Source organism: Macrotis lagotis, chromosome 4, assembly GCF_037893015.1.
Source record: "Macrotis lagotis isolate mMagLag1 chromosome 4, bilby.v1.9.chrom.fasta, whole genome shotgun sequence".
NCBI lineage: Eukaryota > Metazoa > Chordata > Mammalia > Peramelemorphia > Peramelidae > Macrotis > Macrotis lagotis.
This window is the reverse complement of record NC_133661.1, coordinates 89,548,843-89,570,866: the sequence shown is the minus strand read 5'-3', so window position 1 is coordinate 89,570,866 and position 22,024 is coordinate 89,548,843. Positions and strand designations below refer to the sequence as shown.

Below are 22,024 nucleotides of genomic sequence, written 5' to 3'. Positions count from 1 at the left end.
TCAGACTTAATTGAAAATGACTGAACTATATGTTGGAATGATTAGAATTGTTCCCCTTGACATCAAAGAACAACATTAAGAACCATGGTTGGAAATCCGAAAGAGAGGAAAAAAACTTCCTAAAAGTTAGAGCTCTCCAAGAGTAGAATGGTTTGTCTTAAGTAGGGAAGGAGATTCTCCTTCCTTGGAATTTTCAAGCAAAGATTAGATGACCGCTTCTCAGAGATTTAGAAGGGATTCTTTCGGTTGGATAGGGTGCCTCCTTAGGTGTCCGACAACTCTGAAATGCTGTGATCTCTAGCATCAGATTCACAGGATTGTTCCCAGAATTGTAATCTATACGAAACACTATAAATACAAGGAGCTATTATTATTATTTATTGAAAACAATGATTTTGAGTGACATAAGAAACCTAACAGGGAAGAAGCTGTAATTGTCTCACCCTCAGTGTCAACACCAACCACACTTGTGCTTGTATGAGAGTCTGGGAAGCCACATCTAAAATAAGCACACGGGTGTCTGGTCTTCATGGAGAAATGTGATCACTGTCTGAATTCTTAGAACAGAATCTTAAAAAAGATGCCTGCAATTGTTCTAGATGTTAGTAGTGTTTTCTATTGTTTCAGAACATCACCAAATGTAGATGTAATCTACCTTTGAATAGATCTGGGTTGAAATGTCCAGATCTCTGTCCCATACTGGTAACAGACCCTGAACAAATTATATCACTTCTCAGTGCCTCCACCAGATATCCAAGCCTCTTAAGTTGCTTGTGTTCATTGGCAAAGAGTATTTGTTCACTAGGAGTTCCCAATATCAACAAAAATCACAGTTTCAGCACCAATCCCTGCCAAAAAAAATCATGATGAATTTTTTTTCAAGTTAACACTTAACAGGCATGAAAAGTGTGGGACTGAATCTCTCCCATTTTTGTAGATCAGTTTGTGATATTCTTGTCTTAAAAGGTTTTGAAAAAATGTCATTTTATGCTCAAGTATGGGTTTTAGAAACTCTCTCTGAGATCTTAGTGACACCAAAGCCTCTTTGGGAAAGTCCTTGTTGATAAAAGCTTCATTTTGATAACATTCCACATGTGAGCTGAACCCCTAGGATGCCCAATTTGGCTTACAGTAGGCTGCTTGCAGCTGTTTTTCAGCAGCTGATTGTGAAATTGTGATGGATTTCTTTTGGGGGGGGTGGAGAAAAAATACTTTAGTCACATTAACCTCACAGCCATCAACAGAATTTAGCAGATATCTGTAGGAGTGGATTTACTGTTGTTACTTCCTGAATATATTTCATCAGGAAAGAAATGTTATAATAACAACTCACTTATCATCTAGGCCTCAGTCATCTGGGGATCAACTTCTGAGACCACTGATTTAGAACCTACTATTTGTAGAACATTAAGTGCTGAGGGAAGAGCAAAGATCCAATAATAGCTAACATTTATCCATAACTTTCCATGCCATCTCATTTGATACTGACAATTTTATGGGATAGGTAGTATTATTTCCTCCATTTTACAGATGAGAAAATTAAGGTTGAGAGAGATTAATAAATTGCTTGCTGATAATCAACTAAAATCTGAGATAGATTTTTGTTTTATTTTTTATTTTATTATTTTTAGGTTTTTTTTGCAAGGTAAATGGGGTTAAGTGGCTTGCCCAAGGCCACACAGCTAGGTAATTATTAAGTGTTTGAGGCTGGATTTTAACTCGGGTATTACTGACTCCAGGGCCGGTGCTCTATCCACTGCGCCACCTAACCACTCCTGAGATAGATTTTTAATGAATGATAAAAGCCTACAAGATGAAAACCATATGCTTTTTGAGGTAACAGAGGGCAAAGATTATTGCTGACTAGGGGCAGAATGATGTCTTATCTCCAGGAAGAGATGATTTTTGGGTATGGTTGAATTGAATAAGGAGGCAATGATATAATTCAATAAGCATTTATTCAGCACGTATTCTGTATACAAATATCATTTATAGGTTTTAAAGAACCAATACTTGACACAATGTTGTCTAGTTAATGGGTACTTAATAAGTGGTTCACCGAATGAATGAAAGAAAAGTAAAGTACATTCACTCCCCTCAGGAATGCTATTTTTTGAAATTTTATTTATTTAAGGCAATGGGGTTGTGACTTTCCCAAGGTCACACAACTAGACAATTATTAAATGTCTGATGTCGGATTTGAACTCAGGTCCTCCTGACTCCAGGGCCAGTGCTGTACCAACTAGCTGCCCCCTAGGAATGTCATTTTTTAATGTGAAGATAAGGCGTATATACACAAATAATGGCAGTACAAAGAAGGAAGGTAGTAACCATGATTAGAGAGATTTACAAAGTGGCCTGACATTCAGAGGAGGGAGAGAGATCATATCTGAATAGGGTGAGAATGGTGTCAAGGTTCAAAATTTAAGTAATAATCCTCTGAGTTGTAGATACAAAAATTGCAATATAATAACTCATGCTTATATAAAATTTTAAAGTTTGTAAAGGACTTTTCATGTGTTAACCTTTATCATCCTCACAACCAAGAAAGGTTGGTGTTACAATTACCCCCAATTTATAGATAAGGAAATTGAAGATGAGAAAAATTAAGTATCTTGACTAGGGTACACAATAGTCAGTAAGTATCTCAGGCAGAATTTGAACTCAGGTCTTCTTGACACTAAGTCTGTGCTCTGAACACCAGTCTATCTCATTGCCCATAAACTAGATAGATCCTAAAACTTGCACATTTTATTCTGCTATAAAACTTCTTAATCTATTATTTAGAGTTTACTGACTATTAATTTATAAATAACTTTAATAATGCTACTTAGATTTCTCAACCCCCCAGCAAATTAGAAGGTATAAATTATAAAAAGAAGAGCTGAATACCAGTAGAAGAAAGAATAAATGGAAGCAAAGGAAGAAACAAACAGATAAATATTTTATAATCCAGGGTAGGAACTAATGGTTGTAATGGTGGCCCTGAGTCATTCAATCTCTTGGGATTAAAGCTTCCCCATTTTCAAAATGAGAGAATTAGGGTAGATGACCTTTATTGCCCCTCCCAGCTCAAAATCTTCGATTTTATATATTGAGAAAAGGTTAATGCACATTAAATATGTGCATTGTTTTAGAAGGCAGGAAAGTATGTATAATACTCCTTGTAAAGATTGCCTTTAAAAACTGGAAAAGACAATATTTTGATATTTAACACAAATTATTCTGTTTATTTGGAAAATTCATCTTAGTTAACCAATTTTCACCATTGCTGCTGGCTAAAGACAGTATTGCTGTATTGTTCTCTAGTTTAGAACAAGAAGTCTACATCAGCTTAGTGTTAAAGTAGTAATAATAATAATAATAAGAGAGAAAGCACGGGAGACTTTGTCCAGAACTTTAGTAGTTTCTGTGTTTCAATAAACCAGGTATTGCTTTTGTTTTTATTTAAACTTGAACTCAATTTCCATAGTTTTGACCATTCTGGTTCAGCATTTCCCAAATTATGATTTAACAGGGAATTACGGGGGCCATTACTCAACTCTTGTTCTCCCCCTCTTGTTTGTTCTTAATTTTCAAGACTTTTTATTTCCTCACAAATACCATGTTAACAATACCAGCAGCAACACTATTAATATTGCCTCAATTTGTTGTGCTCTCAATGTGATTAAAGCTCTTTCACATTTATTCTTTCTGGGCAAAGTTTTGAATTTTGCATCAGAAGTCTTGATTTTGAATTCTGGTTTAACTACTTTATAACCTACGTGACTTAGGATAAGTCCCATTACTTCTGTATGTTATAAAGTGCAAGGTTCTGCATAGCTGCAAAGGCAGCAGATTAACACTTTGACTAGATGTAGCCTTAGAAAAAAATCCCAAATGGAGTCTAGTGTGCTATACTTGATTATGATTTGACTTGAGATCATTTTAAAGCAAGTCAACACACATCAGAACTCCACAGTCAAATGAAATTCATTATAAGGCAAGAAGGCACTGGAGTAAATTCAAAAGGGTTTCATTAATCACTGACACATTGAAAGAACTTTTATATGTCTATGGGAGGTTTCTATATAGACCTTTTTAGATTGGGATAAAATGCTGGTTAAAAGGACTGTTACCTTTAATTAGTAGCAAATATAGCTATCTATCTACAAAAATAAAAACAAAAGCATAACAAAATTTGAGAGGCAGTTGGATGGATACAGGGCCAGACCTGGAGTCAGGAAGACTCACCTTTCTGAGATCAAATTCAGCCTCAGACATTTATTAGCAGTGTTACACTGGGCAAGTCACTTCACCCTATTTGTTTCAGTTTCCTCATCTGTAAAATGAGCTGAAGAAGGAAATGGCAAACCACTCTAGTCTCTCTGCCAAGAAAACCCCAAAATGGAATCAGATTCTGACATGATTGAATCCAAACAAATAAAAATCTAAGTTTTCACTTTTTGCTCCTCTTCCCTTCTCTTCTCCCTGTTTTTCCAGTTATCCTGTATTAGGCGATGTCATCCATCCAACAGCATCTGTTGATCCACCGGGGAAACCTGTAGCTGCTTCTTCTCCTTGTCGTGATGTTACAGACCTGGATACTGCTGAGTTGACTGCTTCCAGGTACGGTTAAAGTCTGCTTACAAGATCTGAATGATGTGTGGCCATAACTCCTTCTATTCTATCTATACCTTAGCTGTGCTAGTTCAAGAGATTGTTGTTATTAAATATGTGGAGATAGCCTTCAATGTGGTCTAATGTGAGGGTGCAGGAACAGTTTCTCTGCCCAGAAACAGTACCCTCTCTATTTTTAACTAGTATCTAAAAATACATTATTAGAGATTCATTCCATTGTGGTCTTCAAGGGCTGTAGTAAAAGGCAAATTCCTCTGAAGATAAAGACTTAGCTAAGAGCTTATGTTAATATAATGTTTTATAGTTTGACAAAGAGCTTTCTTTGCATCAACTTTGTGTGTAGATAATGTGTGTATTATTCTCATTATACTGAAAGAAACATTGGGTGAGATCACATTACCTACTTAAAGAAGTTAATGACTTTGAAAACTGAGAATTTGTGAAAATTTAACATCAGTGACTTGGCTTATCGCCATTTCTTAGAGAAGTTTAACTGTTATAAAACAAATCAGCATAGTGAGGAAGTCAAAAGACCCTGAAACTGCCTCACCAAGAAAACCTTTGATCTTCTTGCCAAGAGAGACATGTCAGCCAAAAACAATTATAGTTTATAATAAAAGCTCATTTGTAAAACATAATAGAGGATGATGATGGAAGATGACAGTCACCTCATAAGTAGCAATAAGTAAATGAGAAAAAATTGACTTGTAGAAACTTTGACATAAGACCTATCTAAGCAGATTATCTCATTTGTTTCTAGATAAAATTGTGAGGATAACAAATAGATATGAAATGGAACAGATCTTGTAGCATTTTATAGCAGTCTTATCTTATCATCAATAATAAGATTAGCAATGATGGAACAGTCCCCAATTGAACTGTGATACCTCTATACCTGAGGACCTGTTTGAGGGAAATGAAACAACATAAGAAAATAAAGCTGTATGGAGGATAGACCGGAGAGGTGAGAAACTAATCTGAGAGATTGGTTATGAGGTTGTTGCAGTAGTCCAGAGAAGTGTTATGGTCCTGAACTAGAGTAATGACTTGTGAATGAGGAGAAGGGAATACACATGACAGATCTAATGGATGTAGAATTAATTGGCAACTGATTTCATTTGGTGGAGTGGACATGGGAGTTTGGAGTGAGGAAGAAGGAAGAGTTAAGATTGCTCCAAAAACAAAAATCTGGGTGAACAGGAGGCTACTAGTACTCTCAAGAGAAATAGGCAAGTTTAAAGGAGAGATCAGCTTATTTGGGGGAAAATAACAAGTTCTGCTTTCAACATACCAAATTTGAGATCCCTTCAGACTCTCTGGCTATCCAACAGACAGATGGAAATGGGGATCTAGAGTTCAGGAGAGAGATTAGGGATGAGGTCATCAATTTAGGAATTTTTCCAGAGGGATTTGCCAATATCTTGGAGGATATTATGTGGAGAGTAATAAATGAAAAGGGATTATATAATGATGATGAAGTTATTTTGTTTGTGGTTACATATTGCTGATTACATCAAGTCTGGGAGCACTATAGAGCCTCCATAATTGGTTCCACCAATGCAAGAGACCTCATAAACCCTGTAGGAAAAACTAAGTGGAGGCAAACATATTGCTTAGAGTATGGCACACTGTTGGATAACAGTCTGTTTTTTAAGTCTATCACTATAATTAACCACTACACTAAAGGGGGACAATAAATTGGACTCTGATTTGAAAAAGAGGAAGATATTATCTGGAATTGTCCAGGGTTTTTTAAGATCCAAAGTTACTGTCAAAATTCATTAAATTTTTTTTCTTCAAAATAAAAGTTTTCATTTATTCTATTGTTCCTTGACTTCCCACTATTTTGTTCCTCCTTATCTAGCCCTGAGAGTTATCCTTTATAACAAAGATAGAAAAAAAGAAATATTAGCAAAGTAAACCAAGATCTCAGCCACATTTGACATGATATTATGTCATGTCTCACCTGTACTTATCCATCTCTACAAGGAAGGGAGAAATCTATATCCTTTTACTTCTTCTTTGGTGTTGAGCTTTTGCTTCATGAATCAGATCCTTCCATTTCAATTGTTAGTTCTATTTACATGATTGTAATGATTCTATATATTATTTTCTTTATTGTCCTTGCTTCTTTTTGTATCAGTTCAAATAAATCTTTCCATTCTTTTCTATTTTCATCTTATTCACAGTTTCTTACAGCATAGTAATATTCTATTATACATCCTTTTATCACAATTCATTTAGTCATTCACTAGTCAGTCATCATCAACCTTGTTTTCATTTTTTTGCTACTAAAAAAAAACACTGCTAGAAATATTTTGGTATATATGGGACCTATCTTTTCCCTTTCTAGTGAAGACATTTACTGAAAAAAAGAAGAAAATAGCATTTGTTTGAGAGATAAAAAGCAAAAGCAGCTTGAGGTAAAACATGGTGAATTTTAAGACCTTTAGAGAAAATAGCCCTTCAGATAAAAGTGCTTAGATGACCTGATTGAAAGCAGCTCAGATAGTGGCATTGACATTGGTGCATTGTTTCCCAGGAGTCAATCTGAATATTACTGGACTGTGTAGTTTATTGGGAACAATATTCTCATTCAAATAATTGTCTGGAGACTACAATGGAAAAAATCATACTTAGACTATTAGTGTAATAATTGACAGAAATGTCCATGTTTTAAAAATTAGAGATTCACTTCTTAATGGGAGCAACTTCTACTTTGGGAAGTTTTATTCAGAGCAGGAAACAGAATATTTCCAGAAATATAAATCAATTAAACAATAAACATTCATGTTGAGAGCTCAGTAGGTTACAGATACTATGCTAAGTGCTAGGGATAACGAGAAAAAGCAAAAATAACCCCTTCCCTTATGAAGGATTTGACATTCTAATATAAGATGCACACAAATTATTACATACAAGGTAAACACAGCATGTTTACAGGTAAATAATACAAAATATACATAATTGGTACATAAAGAATATGTTTATATATGCATTCAGGTTACATGCGGCATATATGACGATCTCAGCTAGTAGATGTTTATTTTACCAACTAAAACAGTCACTTTTTAAAAAAGAGAAACAATGTTTTTCTATGATTTTATTCATGTAGGGAGCTCTCCATGTGGAAACTTCTTCCACTGATTTGGACTGGTAACTCCACTGAACTTCCTTCAACACCATGATTTGTCCATGGTTAGAGAGTAGGTATAGGTCAGTGTCGGAACTTGAACCTAGGACTTATACTGACTCCAAGGCCAGGCTTCTATCTGCCTTGATGCCCTGCCTCTTTAAAAGAAATATTACTTTAGAAAGGAGATTTTCACCGTGAAGAACTCTGACTCCTTAGGTGGAAGGTGACCCACCCTTGCAATTACAGAGGCCTCCATCTCTTTGTTCTGTTTGCCATGCCCCAGCACCTCAGGAATGCCAGCCCTGTTTGTCCTGCTGGCCAGACAGATGGCTTGAACTCTCCTTTGATGAGCCGTGATGTCTGTAAATGGAGTTTCCTTTTCATTAAAATGGTCTTGCCTTCCTTTATTTGCTTACTGGCTGATCCCTAAGAAAGTCTCAGACAAGGTTAGGTTGAGGAATGGCTTGTAAACAGTTACTTAGGGAGCACAGACCCGGCCCTGTGGCTGAAAAGGCATGCCTGTGGTGACTTTTTAAGGTTTCTACGGCCCAGCTATGGAGGTTAGGAGGAACTCTAAAAAACTAGGTTCTTGTTGAGGTAGGGAGGAGATTCTACATGACCCCATGGACAAAGCCAAGGGGGGTTTTCTTAACAAAGATACTGGAGTGATTTGCCATTTCCTTCTTCAGTGTACCTCCATTTTACAGATGACGAACTGAGGCAGGTCAAGATTTAGTGATTTGTCTCAGGGTTAAGTGTTGTAGGCTGGATTTGTCCTCAGCTCTTCCTGAGGCCAGACCCAGGGTCTTCTACTTCATCACCTAGCTAGGCAATATGATAGAAAAGCAGTTGTGCTGTAAGAAATAGCAAACAGGTTGCTTTCAAAAGAAACCTGGAAAGACTTTCATGATCTGGAGTGAGCTGAACAGAACCAAGAAAACATTATACACAATTACAGCAACATTGTATGATGTTTGACTGTGAATGACTTAGCTATTCTTAGTAATATGGTAATCCAAGGCAATTCCCAAAGGACTTATAAAAAATACTGTCCACCTCCAGAAGAAAGAACTAATTAGCATCTGAATGCAGATCAAAGCTTTTAACTCTGGGTTTTTTTAATTTTGGTCTATTTTCTTTTGCAACATGGCTAACATAGAAATATGTTTTGCTGAGCCATTCCCCAACTGACATATGGTCAAAGGATATTCAAAGATAATTTGTAAATGAAGAAATCAAAGCTAGCTCTAGTCATAGGAAAAATTGTTCTAAATCATTACTGATTAGAGAAATGCAAATTAAAGCACCTCTTAGGTACTACCTCATGCCTCTCAGATTGGTCAATATGACCAGAAAGGATAATGATCAATATTGGAAGGGATGTGGGAAATCTGGGACACTAATGCATTGTTGGTGGAGTTGTGAACTGATCCAATATTTCTGGAGAGCAATCTGGAATTATGCACAAAGAGAAAAAAATATGCATACCCTTTGATCCAGTAATACCACTACTGGGTCTATACTACCTGAAGAGATCATGAGAAAGGGTAAAAATCCCACATGAACAAAAATATTCATAGCAGCTCTGTTTGCAGTGACAAAGAATTGAAAATTAAAGGGATGTGTATCAATTGGGGAATGGCTAAATATATCATCATATATGTATGTTATAGAATACTATTGTTCTCTAAGAAATCATGAGAGATGGGATTTCAGAGAAACTTGGAAAAACTTGCATGAATTGGTGCTGAGTGAGATGAGCAGAATCAGAACATTGTACACCCTAATAGCAACTAGGGTGATGATCAACCTTGATGGACATGCTCATTCCATCAGCGCAAAAATCAGGGACAATTTTAGGGGATCTATGATGGAGAATACCATCTGTATCTAGAGAAAGAATTGTGGAGTTTAAATGAAAACCAAAGTTTATTATCTTCAATTTTTAAAAAAGTTGTCTTATGTATTATGTAATTTTGCTATCTCAAATATTTTTTCTTCCTTATGAATATGTTTTTTCTCTCAACACATTCAATTTTGATATATGCATATCATGGAAATAAATGTAAAGACTATAAGACTACCTTCTATTGGGGGGAGGGAAGAGGGAGGGTAAAAAATTATAAAATTCAAAACCTTGCAAAAAACAAATAAAATGTTTATTTTAAAAATAAATGGGTTTTGCATGACTAAACATGTACAATCTATATAAAATTTCTTGCCTTCTCAAGGAATGGAGAGTGGAGAGAGGAAGGAAGAGAATTTAGAACTCAAAATTTTTAAAAAATGAATTATTTTTACATGTAATTGAGAAAAGATAAAATAAGACAAAAAAGACAAAAATGTTAGCTACCATTATATAGTATGAGGTTTATAAAGCACTTTTTATAGGTCCTACTAGAAGGTTATATGATTGAGATGGGGGGAGGAAGGGTAACTAATGGAGAGAAATAAAGATAGGTATGAATGTTTGAACAAAGACTGAATGATTTTTGTCTTCTAGCATCATTTAACATTTAACCCACTTTGTTGGAAACCCTTGAAAGAGCAATTCTGATTAGAATTGTTTTGGTTTTAAAAAATGATTAGGTAGAGGCATATTTTTAGATTTTTCTTTTAAAGTATAGAAGTTCTGTCTGGAAGGAACAGAAAGCTACTATTGTTATTGTTCTCACTGTCCAACAATTCTCTTTCTGTCTCTGTCTCACATATCTTGTTGAAGGAAGGAGAATGGCTGGGCTTTATTCTCTTTTTGCCTCTTCCCTCCCCTTAAGAATCATTTTTACTGGGTTAAAGGGAAGACAACTTCTGCCTCTCCAAAAAAATCAGTTTTCAAATAAGATCAAACAAGTTTTGATGAATATCATTCTTTATTATTGAAGAGCTGAGAAGAACATCAAAGATAGTGTTCTTTCACAGGGAAAATTAGACCATATTGCCTTAAGGTGGCTACACATCTAATTTCACCTTTAAAATGGGTAATAAGGGGAACTTGAAATACTTAACCCCACCAAGCTTAGCTGTCAGTCTTAGAATCTTCTTATAGGATTATGAGACTATTTACCTCAAGAACTCCTTTAAATCCTTGGAACCTAATTTACTCTTCTCTAATTTCCATGCCATTAAATGATAATTCTGTTGTTGCCACTTTATACTTTCCCCAAGTTCCCCTTAAAAGCTAATAAATTTGGCACATATGAGCTTGTATATCTATGTATATGCACATTCATACACATATATATGACATTATCTATATATATGTATATATTCATGTGTATATGCTTACTAAAATAAATATTATAGGTATGTACAAGATTGTAAACTCCTTGAGGGTAGGAGTTGTTTTTTGCCTCTTTTTATATTTCAGTGCTTAGCATAGTGCCTCATACAAAGTAGGCACTATATTTATAAATCTATATAAACATGTATACATAGATATGAATATGAATAGAATAAATGTCTGTTGACTGATCTTCTAATCTGAAGGTGGGATTTCTGGTTTACAGCAAAGTAGCTAAGGCTAGCTATTACACTGTCAAAGCTTTGCCAAAAAAGCACATATATACACTGAACAGGTTGTGGGATTTAAAGCAGTATTTAAACTCTGGGAAAGAGATCAAAGCTTTCAGAAGTCATTGCTTTGAGAAGTCGGGCTAGTTTCTGCCTTTTTCTTGGTTTGCCCATCACCACCAAGTGAGTTAGATTATTCTCTTTTTCCATTTCTTGATGTGGTTTTGGATTCTGTTTGCCACACATACATGAGATCACGCACACATTTTAAATTATTTTGCCTTAAGGATTCTCCAAGAATCTGTTCTTTCAGAAGTGTAGGGTATTCCCTGTGTAGAAACTCCCTCCCTTCCGCAACATAGACATTTACAGATTTACAGTCCTAGGAAGTCGCTTAAGGAACTTGGAAATCTTAGGAGCATAGATGTTACAGCTCCATGGGATACTTTAAGTCATGGAAAGCAACTCATTTTATAAATAAGGAAACTCAGTCATAGGGAGGGTGTGACTTGACCATACCCACACAACTAGTTAGAGTCAAGATTTGAATTCAAATCTTCTTGATGTCAGCCCTTGAACTCTCTGTCCACTCTACCAGAGTGTCTGTAACTTTTAGGTAAACTGAATATCAGAATTAGGCTTTATGAAACAGATAAATTAGGTGATGACTCATTTTACAATGGAATTGCCACCAATGGTTTTCTTTAGCTAATTTGCTTGGTGTGGTGCATTTTAAAATTTATTTCATTTGGCCAAAAATAATTGATTTGTTATTTTCCAGAAATTAGCCTGGGTAGATTGAGGTTCATTTGTTTATTTATGCAAAACACTAGAATCTTGATTATCCTATCCATGCTTGATTTATATTTCAATTCAGAGATTTTTAGAGCTAGAAAAGTTCTTAGCATCTGTTTAACTGCTTCATATTATTTCTGTTTTGCTTTGTAATTTTTCTCTCTAGATGTTTTATATACATTGATTTTCTTCTTCCCATATAGTTGAGGAATTCCTAGATATCAGGGACTTTATGCTTGATTTTGTTTCCCTGGATAGTCCTTTGTATAGGGCTTTGCACACAATAAAGTACACAGCAAATAAATGATGGCATTTGTTTAGGGGGAGGGAAGAACAGAAGTAATGGATAATTCAATAGTCATTTAGGTATTGGAATCTTCTGGGATTTTTTTCCCCATTCTTTTGGGGATAACATTTTCCTTTCTCATTATACTTTAATGAAGCTACATTTAAATTATTTTCCCTAAGGAGGGAGGAATATAGCCAAGGAAGATTTGGTATGGGAAGTAGAAATCAGAAAGACAGCTTGGAATGAGAAATTGCTGAGGATAATCCACTAACAAATAGTTGGGGATAAATCTCACCAGCAAATATTTGAGAGTGTTGACCACATAACATATATAATTTACTCATATGTACATGAACTTCTAAAAAGTTTTTTTAAAGATCTTTTATTTAGGCTCACTTGTACACTTGCAGCTGTGTGTCTTGCTAGTGATGCGAGTTAGCTAATTTTACTTTTAAAAAACAGTTTCATTGTATAGTATTTAGTCCAATTTATCACCAGCTCAGCATACATTGGGAGTTCCAATTTAGATCCTTTCAAAGGCAACTTGTCTGAGTCTGAGCTGCTCTGATATTGCAGATCTCCCCGGAGAGTTTAATTAAATTCTAAATCCTCCTCCTTGGACCACTTGTCCAGAGCTTGTCATTGATAGTTCTAAAGTTCCTCAAACCTTCAGTGTTAAACTTTTTTTTGCAACATACATTCCTAATACTAATTTAAGCTGAGTTTTGGTTCTAATGATTTTATGATCGGCTTGGAAAAAGGAAAAAAAAAGGCAACCTCTAGGAAAGTCCATTATTCTAATTATCTTCCAGATGGTGATGTGAAACAGGAGATAAGGCACTGTCACTCCAGCTGTCCCATAAAGGAATTATATATTAGGTTTCCACCTCAGGGGCACCATATAGTGATAGCCTAACAGTCACCGATTAGGTCAGTCTGGAGTTTGTCCTTGGAGAGAGACTTGGTTTGGCAACGTTAGGCAGTCTCTGAAATGAAATTAGTAATCAGTTCACTGTAAGATCTGCCAAGAAATACTCAAAAGCCTTTGTGTGGAGAACAAAAGAACACCAGTTGTTGACAGTATATCACTAGAGTTGGACATGTGTTGTTATCAAACAGAACCCAAACAATTGCTGGGAAAACTATCCTTTAAAAATTTACTTACCTACTCCAGAGGTTATATTTCTATCTGGACTGTGGCTTAATGACTACCGACACTGCAAAAATATCCATTCTCTCTCTCCTCTCCTCTCCTCTCCTCTCCTCTCCTCTCCTCTCCTCTCCTCTCCTCATTCCCTTCTTCTTTTTTGATTTCTCTCCATAAAATCCTAAAAAATACTTTTAAAAAGTTCAAATCCAAACATACAACAACCCATTTGAACTCAATTTCCTTGCCGTTCCATATTTGAAATATGTTATACCCAATAAACTGATAAATTCTTTTTTTCAGTCAATCATTTGAAATCCTAGAATGTCAGAGATAGAAGGGACCTTAGATATATTTTCTAACCCACTCATTTTACAGAGGCAGAAACTGGGACTCTGAGAAAGGAAACGAGTTGCCCAGAATTATACAACTATCTATCAACATTTCAACTCTACTAAAATATTGTATTTTTCCACTTCACTTTTTTTAGCTTTTAGGAAGCAACATGATCTATATCTATCTATATATATAGTCCCATCATTGATATTTTGGTATCACATTATTCTATCACACACACAGTTCTATAAATAACTACACAAGGAAGAATTAGTTGTATAGAAAAGGAAGCCTTGCTCACCATATTGAAGACAAATGATGCTTCGCTCAGTTTGCAAAATAAGATCTCAAAGACATTATTCCTTATTTTAGGCTTATGAAATGTCACCAGCCTAAGGCAGAGTTAGGAAGTCAGCATATTTCTCTGATGTGCTCAAGCTTGTCTTTGCCTTGCTTTCTTTCTTTTCTTTTACTTCCTCCTCTCCCAGTCCTCTAAACATTCATTCAGACTTCCATGTGAAAGATATTGTGCCTTCTGCTGTGAGAGATAAGAAAACAGAGGATATATCTATCTATCTATCTATCTATCTATCTATCTATATATATATATATATATATACACACACACATAAATATAATACATATTCACATTCATATATGTGTGTGTATAAAGACACACACATATATGCATACAGATAGTTTTTGTTTTCTAGGTTTATATGCTTTACTAGGTGAGACAAGACATACAAAAGTAATTAGCAATAGAAGACAGTTTATAGCTAACAAGTGAGAAGTATATAGAGTATATCCAGAAGGTGATTAGAACATTGGATCTGGAGTTAGAAGAACATGAGTTCAAAGATAGCATCAGATACTTAATAGGTTTCTGACCCTGACCAAGTCACTTAAGATCCATACGTCTCTGTTTAATCATTTGCAAAAAGGAGCTAATAATAACACCTGCCTACTAAAGTTTTTTGGTAAGAGTAAAATGAGATGGTATTTGCAAAGTGTTTTGCAAACTGTAAAGTGCTAAATACTATTATTATTGGTAGATTTCAGAGGAACCTAGACTTGGGAAGGACTCACAAAGCAGGTGAAGTTAATCTTTGAAAGGTGAATAAGATGATATGGCTACAAAGGAACTAGATTATCCTTGTCTGTCTCTGGCTAGACAAAATCCAGAACCTTTCCCTTCCTATCTAGAACTCTTGAAATCCAAACTTGCTTTTCAGCAAGGATTCAACATTAGTTATTTGTACCTTAGGGAAAATTTAAGCCAATGGTTGATTTCTTTCCAGAGTACAGACTTTTTAACTTTGGCTTCTCACTAGAGATTCTGTTGAAGAAATTTCAGAAGTCAATGAGCAAACTGGGAATCTAGGCTTTAGGCAAGGTGGTGAGGAGCTTTTTCCTGGTCCTTTAAAACCACATCTAAGTACATATGTTTTCCTGGGATCTGTTCTCTGAAATGTGTGCATTTTAAAGAGAATACACTGAATTGGAAGGATACGCATCAATAGTTTGTGGGTCCTAATTAGTTTTGCACAATTTGGACATTACAAATATTGGATTTCTGTGTTCTGATTGTCTATGTTTGTTCTTTCCTATTGAAATCCTAGTTTTAGAACTCTCCCCCAGGCTTCCTCTTAGAATTTTCCATTATGAATTCTTCAACTCTTAGAGATGGGGTGGAGTGGGGGGTAGAATCTAGAGGAACACTAGCTGTGGCCCCCACTGGCCTTTGAAAAACCTGTATATCTCTAGGAAAAAGGCCCTTTGTCTAATGACTAAAGAATCAAATCAGATAAACCATAACTAATAGCTTGCATTTATATAGTACTTAATGATGTTTAGGTGACTCAGTGGGTAGAACTTAATATGTTCTAAGCACTTTATAATTATGATCTCTATTTGATCCTCACAATAAGCTTGGGAGGTAGGTGCTATTATTATTCTTGTTTTTCAGATGAAGAAACTGAGGCAAACAGGTTAAGTGATTTGCCTTGGATAACCAGTAAATGTCTAAGACACCAGCCATGTTGGAAAGAGACTTGCCAAGTGATATTGTTGATACCTCAGCACCATGGGTCACCTGGGGCTTGATTGATTCTTGCTCAACACAATAGCGGTTCAAAAGGGTTGGTGGGTGAATGATATATTCAGGTCATGGGAGATAAGTTGAACCATATTTAAGTCATCCTCATCCCCTCCTTACTAGTTAGAAGTTGTTCTGATCAGGGCATTTGCCGAGTCTATAGGTGTTTAAAACAAAAGCAAAAAGCATATGAAGACTAGCACAACTAAGTGGCCTAGTGGAAACACTAGCCCTGGAGTTAGGAGAACCTGAGTTCAAATGTGGCCTCAGACACTTGTCCCTCAAACCCCACCCCCCAAAAAATCCAACCATATGAAGACCACATTGTTCCAATCTTGGAAGAACTTATAGTATAGTGAGAGATAGAAGAGTTTCACATATAAAACACATAGAAAACATTATCAATCTGAGCTATTTTTCTCTTGGCAAGTGTCTGCTGATCTCTTAGGGTTTTTCGTTTATGTTTTGTTATTTTATTTTACCTTTTTGAGGTTTGGTTATAGCCCTGGTGCACTGAGTTACTCTGTTTTTCTATATCTTATTGAGCCTGACAATTATTAGTTAGTTCTGGGGGAAGAAGGAGATGGATGATTGGACGGTAGGGAGGGGGGAAGAATGAGGATTCTTAACTGCTGAGTGATCTGTTTGGACCCATTGAGCTAATGTAATGCAAAGCAGAGCAGGAAGGGTGTGACTTTGAAGAACTCCACGGATAACAAGATGGAAGGATGCAGAGAAAGAAATGAAGCCACAATGCCCCATGGGAGCCTTCAGTGACTCATCCAGGGCTCACACCATCTAGTAGAGCCTAGAAGAGGAGAGAACAAGAGTGGAGAATTCAAAATACTGTGTTATAACTCCTGGTGGTGCAAGGTTTTATGGCTGTTACTTGTGTGATGGAGTCAGTGGATTTACATCTTCACTTGGCTAGTGTGGATTTTCTTTCCTCCTTAACATATGAGTATTTAGGAGCCTCTACAATATTACAAATACTTAGTCAGATTGTCTTTAATAGAGTTACCTGTGGGTTAATCAGTATCTTCTCTACCTCATGCATTTCCATGGTGTTTGTAGTGTACAAATTTCTTGTTATTTGTCTTTCCATCTTGCTATTAATGTGGATTTTCTCTCTAGACCTTTCACTGCTTTCTTAGATGGAATCAAGTTTTTTTTTTACTTTGATGAAGTGTACCTTTAACCTAAGGAAACACAGAAAAATTGGAAATCTTAGAGCCTTTACAAGTGGAATCAGATTGTATTTATTCAGAATGACAGTCGGGGCAAAGGAGATAAATCCTGTCTGAATCAGTGAATCATAAGAATGATACAATGCTCTTAAAAGCATGACATTAGGTATGTACAACAATAGAAATTAGGGTTCTAGCTTTAATCCCTAGAGGTCTACAATAAGTGTTTGCTGAATAAATAAGTGAACATAGCTTATAGTTAGTAAATTCATTAGATAGCGATGCCAAGGATTTGTGATATCATTGGTATCTGTTTAGGGACTTTAGTAGTGAAGGCAGACCACCTTTCTTTGATTTAGGAAATAAATCCTAGGGGGTTGACTTAAGAAACTAAAAGGTTAAGTGATTGGTCCAGAGTCAAATAGTAATAAATTCAGAAGTGGGATTTGTTCCAAGTACTTCTGATTCTAAGCTCAACATTCTGTTTATTAATTCATGCATCCTGCTCCCAGTTTATCATTATTTGTATGTATAGGCCATTTTAGTCACCTTTTATCTAATTTTTCCCCTTCTAAGGTAGATTATAACATATTCAACCTTCAAATGGTTACAGAATTCAAATATGTGTGGTTTGGGGGTTGTGAATATATATATCAGACCTGTGTTATCATTGGTGGTAGAGAGTTCCTGGTGAGTTTTTCTACCAAAAGAGAATGTGACACTTTTTCTGTAAATTAAAATTTTTGGAAGATGTTGGGATTATATATATATAGGATGTGGCAAGGGGGAGAATAAATGAGAAATTTAATGACTAGCCCATGGTCACAGAGTCAGTGTTTGTGTGTGTGTGTGTGTGTGTGTGTGTGTGTGTGTGTGTGTGTGGTGTTTGGAGGGAGTAGTTGATTTTATGCATTGTAACACTCCTTCTGGGGGCAAATTTATTAATGTTTTATTTTATTCCAAACTCACTTTTCACATTTTATCTTCATGAATATTCAAAAATATTTTTATTTTAAAAAACCTGCTTCCCCCAACTCCTCCACTGCCCTATTTTCAATGGTCTCTAGATCCTCATAGATGCCACAGTTAGCAGAAATTTATTAATTCTACATGCTAGACTAAATTCTGGGCTACACTGGAATTGGGAACTGGTAGACCTGAGATATAGGCTTTCACAAACTAGCTTTGTTACCTTAAGAAAACCCTTTTTAACCTTAGCATCTCAGAGCAACTTAGGAGGGAGATTGTAAATTGCTAAAGACAAAAGATTAAAAATTGCTAAATAAGTTTCTGGGCCTCAGTTTCTCATCTGTAAAATAACAAGATTGTACTTGATCGAGCTCTGCAAAATCTATCCATCTATGTTTCTTCTCTGAGGCAGGTCTTTGTAGACTTGTCCTACGATGGGATCTTTAAATCCTAGAAAACAGATTTTTTTTTTAAAAGAATGAAAACAAGCAAAATATTCTTTAAATAAAAATGCAACCACATTTAACTATTTGCTATTTGGAAACAGCCAGCAGGTGCAGAAACCTAGGAGAAGGGAGATGAATTCATTTCTTACAATTAAAAAGTTGTGAAATCTCAATCGCTGGGGCTTTTGGGTGCTGACCCAGCAGCTGGATTTCAGAGACCTCAACTGCTGAGTCATGTCATTTTAGCCCCATGGACTGTTGTAGAGCCTGCAGCTTCTCTTGCTCCTTTTCCTCTCCCCCAACTCGTTTGGACAGCTGGAGTGAGGTACAGAAATCAAATTCCTTCCTGACCCATTCAGCTGTAGTTTTGTCTCTGTTCAGACTATTTTTAGTTTTTGCTGAATTGGGGAAATTAAAACTGATTTTGAATTGGCGAAGCAGGACTTTTGCTCTTTGGGCCTTAGACGGCATGTTTTCATGTTGTTGGATCACTTCTATCCCTCCTGCTCCCAGCTAAACCAAGAAGCTTTCCAAAAAAACTTCACGTGGGCTAGAAAGTCCTTTCTGATGCTACCTGATCACCTAGCAGTTACCATATCTGACCGTTGGAGGGCACTCTTTCATCAAAACATTCTCCTTATCATCATTCCTAAGCATCCCCCCAAAGACAGCATTTCCATCATCTGTGCTTTGTAGTAGTCCTGCCGGAGAAAGGAAAGTCATCCTGCAAGTGCATCCGTGTACTTCATTAACTGTCCAATAATCTGTGGGACACCTTGTGGTATCATCTTCTCTCTCCATATTTCTTATAGATCCTTTTTCCTGGTGTTTATGCATAAAATCTCAGTCTCAAGAGTTGGCAGAGTTCCTCCAATCTAGCCTCTACCTGTACTCAGAATACAAATTCCCTTTATAGCATCCCAGATGAGTGGTCATCTACTCTTTGGATGTAACTCTTCAGTGAGAATTCATGACCTCCCTTGCCACTTGGGAAAGCTCTGATTTCCCTGTCCTTTATATCATAGTTATTTCTTTATATTTCTTCCCCCTCCACTCCCTTAAATTAAACAGTCCTGGAGAAATAAATTGTAGTTTATCTTCAGATGATGCCCCCATCTCTAATAGATGTTTGTTAAATATATGTTAAATTGAATTGAATTCATAGTTTTTAAAGTTCTTATTTCACTGTATGGATGATTGAGTTGTACTTAAAATACTAATAAATTTTACAGTGTCTTCCCTATCTGAAACTTATTGTCAAATCAGGTTTTGGTTTATCATAGCAAGGAATAAAATTCACTTTAGTAGCAGCATAACAGTAATTCTTAGGACCATAAATTTATGACTCAAAGAAACTTCAGAGCCCATCAGCTCCATGACCCTCATTTTAAAAATAAGAAAATGGAGGCATAGAAATTAAGGGACTTGACCAGGGCTACATAGTAAATGTCTGAGGCAGGAATAGAACTCAGGTCTTCCTAACTCTCAAGTCCAGTGCTTTATCCTCCACATTACCTAATTGTGTCTGAAGTACAGTACTGTTTATTTAATTAGTCTTTTGGGGGGAAATGTAGGGGTACAATTTGGTAAAGTTTTATGACTATGACTACTAAGCAACAAGACTTCCATTCAAAATTATTCTTCCATTGTTTTGATAGGATCTCCAAGGAAATAGCAACCTGTGGGAACATTGTTCCCACATCCTCTGAGGACGTTCATTTGGCTTCCACCCCAGTCAATGATGCAGAAATACCAGCTTCTCAAGGCCAAGATCTGAAGAAGGACTTAAAAAGGTATTTTGCCAAGTATGTCTGGGAGCAGGCCTCTCAGCAGAGCATCACATAGCTGAAGATGAAAAGAGGCTAAAGCAGAAACTCTGTTTTCCTTTTTACCAAATCAAAGCACATCCCTGTGACCCTGGGCAGCTGGCACTAAGTTCTCTGGTGGTGATGCTTATTGTGGCAAATACAATCTCAGGCTTCATACATTTTGGCTCAGAATGTATGATAATAATTGGACTTTGCTCTCTGAGTCCCATTTTCATGGAGAGTACAAATGAGTAGAATAAAGAATAATAAAATCCATTCATTTACATGAAAATAATTGATAATTTATTACATTGAAATTTTGATGTCAGATTTCATCTTCCTATTGTACCCCTCAGGATGCCTTTTCCATATTTCTTGAAATGAATAGAGTATGCTAATTATGAATCATACTTTATATTGTTCAAAGCAGGGTCCCAAAAGGAGATCTTCTGGGGAATACTTTATTAGCCTGGTTTCATGTTCAAATTTAAACCAATGTTTATTGAGTGCCTGCTCTATAAATAATATCAAATTAGATGCAAGTGATTTGAGAGAATTCCTAGTCCTTGTTCCTATAATCTAGCTGGGGATAGACGCACAAGAGAATAGTTAACAGCACAGGTACAAAACAGTGTTTGTTAAGGGCAGAGAGTGGCATGAGTGGGACAGAAGATGAATGCTCTGCTTGGTCAGAGGAGGTCATGGTGTCTAGTCAGGGTTTAGTCAGGAAAGCCTTTATGGAAGCAGTGGGACTTGTGTGAGATGATGGGAAGGATGGGTAAAGCTTGCATTGGTAGAGAGGAGGGGAACATGTTTTAGATTAGGGAAAGCAATGTGAGGAAAGGTCCTGAGGCAAGAATGTGGACAGGATGTTGTAGAAAAATTAATAACCTAGCTTGCTTTGTATATAATTCATCAGAATTATGTATTAATTAAACAGATTTTGACTACCTATAAGCTATAGCTCATATTATTCACTAGTACAGATACCCTGATTTAATGAGTTTATTGTATAACTCAGATTAGTTATTGTGTAACTCCATCAGGAGAGGACTGTTCATCTTGTTCAAGGATTACCCTTGTGCTATCTAATTTGACAGAATGAAATGAGAAATGACAGAAGCAGATCAAGCCCTTAAAAGGAGCAACTCCTAAGAAACAGAACTCTTTAAAAAAGGAATGGCATGTTTTAAATAGCAGTGGATTCCCTATGACTTGAACTCTGGAGGTAGCCTGGATGATCACTTGTTAGGCATGTCATGGAGATGATGTCTGGTCAGGTATGCACCACAACTGGGATGCCCTCCCAACTGATTCTGCATCAACTTTTGTACCCTAGAGTTTAAATTTGAATAATTTCTATAGAAGTCATAGGAAGCCCTTAGTTTAGGTTCAGTGTTGGATCAAGAGGAGAAATGCTTAGATCACTCAACAGCCACAAAAAAAATCTGTTCAGCCAGAGCAGTAGGATTCCCAAAAAGGAAGACACCTTGATTGATTCCACTGAGTAAAGCTCTCATGCCAAGTTTGTTCATCGTTTTGTACCAGCCAAGCATCAGAAAGCTCTTGGAATTTTTCCTGTTGCTTTGTACTCAAGTTTGAGAAAGTGATGTCAAGAACTGAGCCTTTCCCTGAGCCAATCAAGTATCAATGATGATCATAATACCTTTTAAGGAAAAAGTA

The 22,024-nt window shown here is 36.2% G+C and overlaps 1 protein-coding gene across 13 annotated transcripts in view; it reads left to right on the top strand.

Moving 5' to 3' along the window:
- The window catches only part of TACC2 (transforming acidic coiled-coil containing protein 2), a 295,485-nt gene that overhangs the window by 135,802 nt on the left and 137,659 nt on the right, over window positions 1-22,024 (top strand). For all 13 annotated transcript variants that reach the window (XM_074233463.1, XM_074233458.1, XM_074233462.1 and 10 more), the window contains 2 exons: window positions 4,483-4,608; window positions 20,192-20,326. In XM_074233463.1, the coding sequence (XP_074089564.1) occupies window positions 4,483-4,608; window positions 20,192-20,326 (261 nt within the window). The remainder of the gene's footprint in view (window positions 1-4,482; window positions 4,609-20,191; window positions 20,327-22,024) is intronic.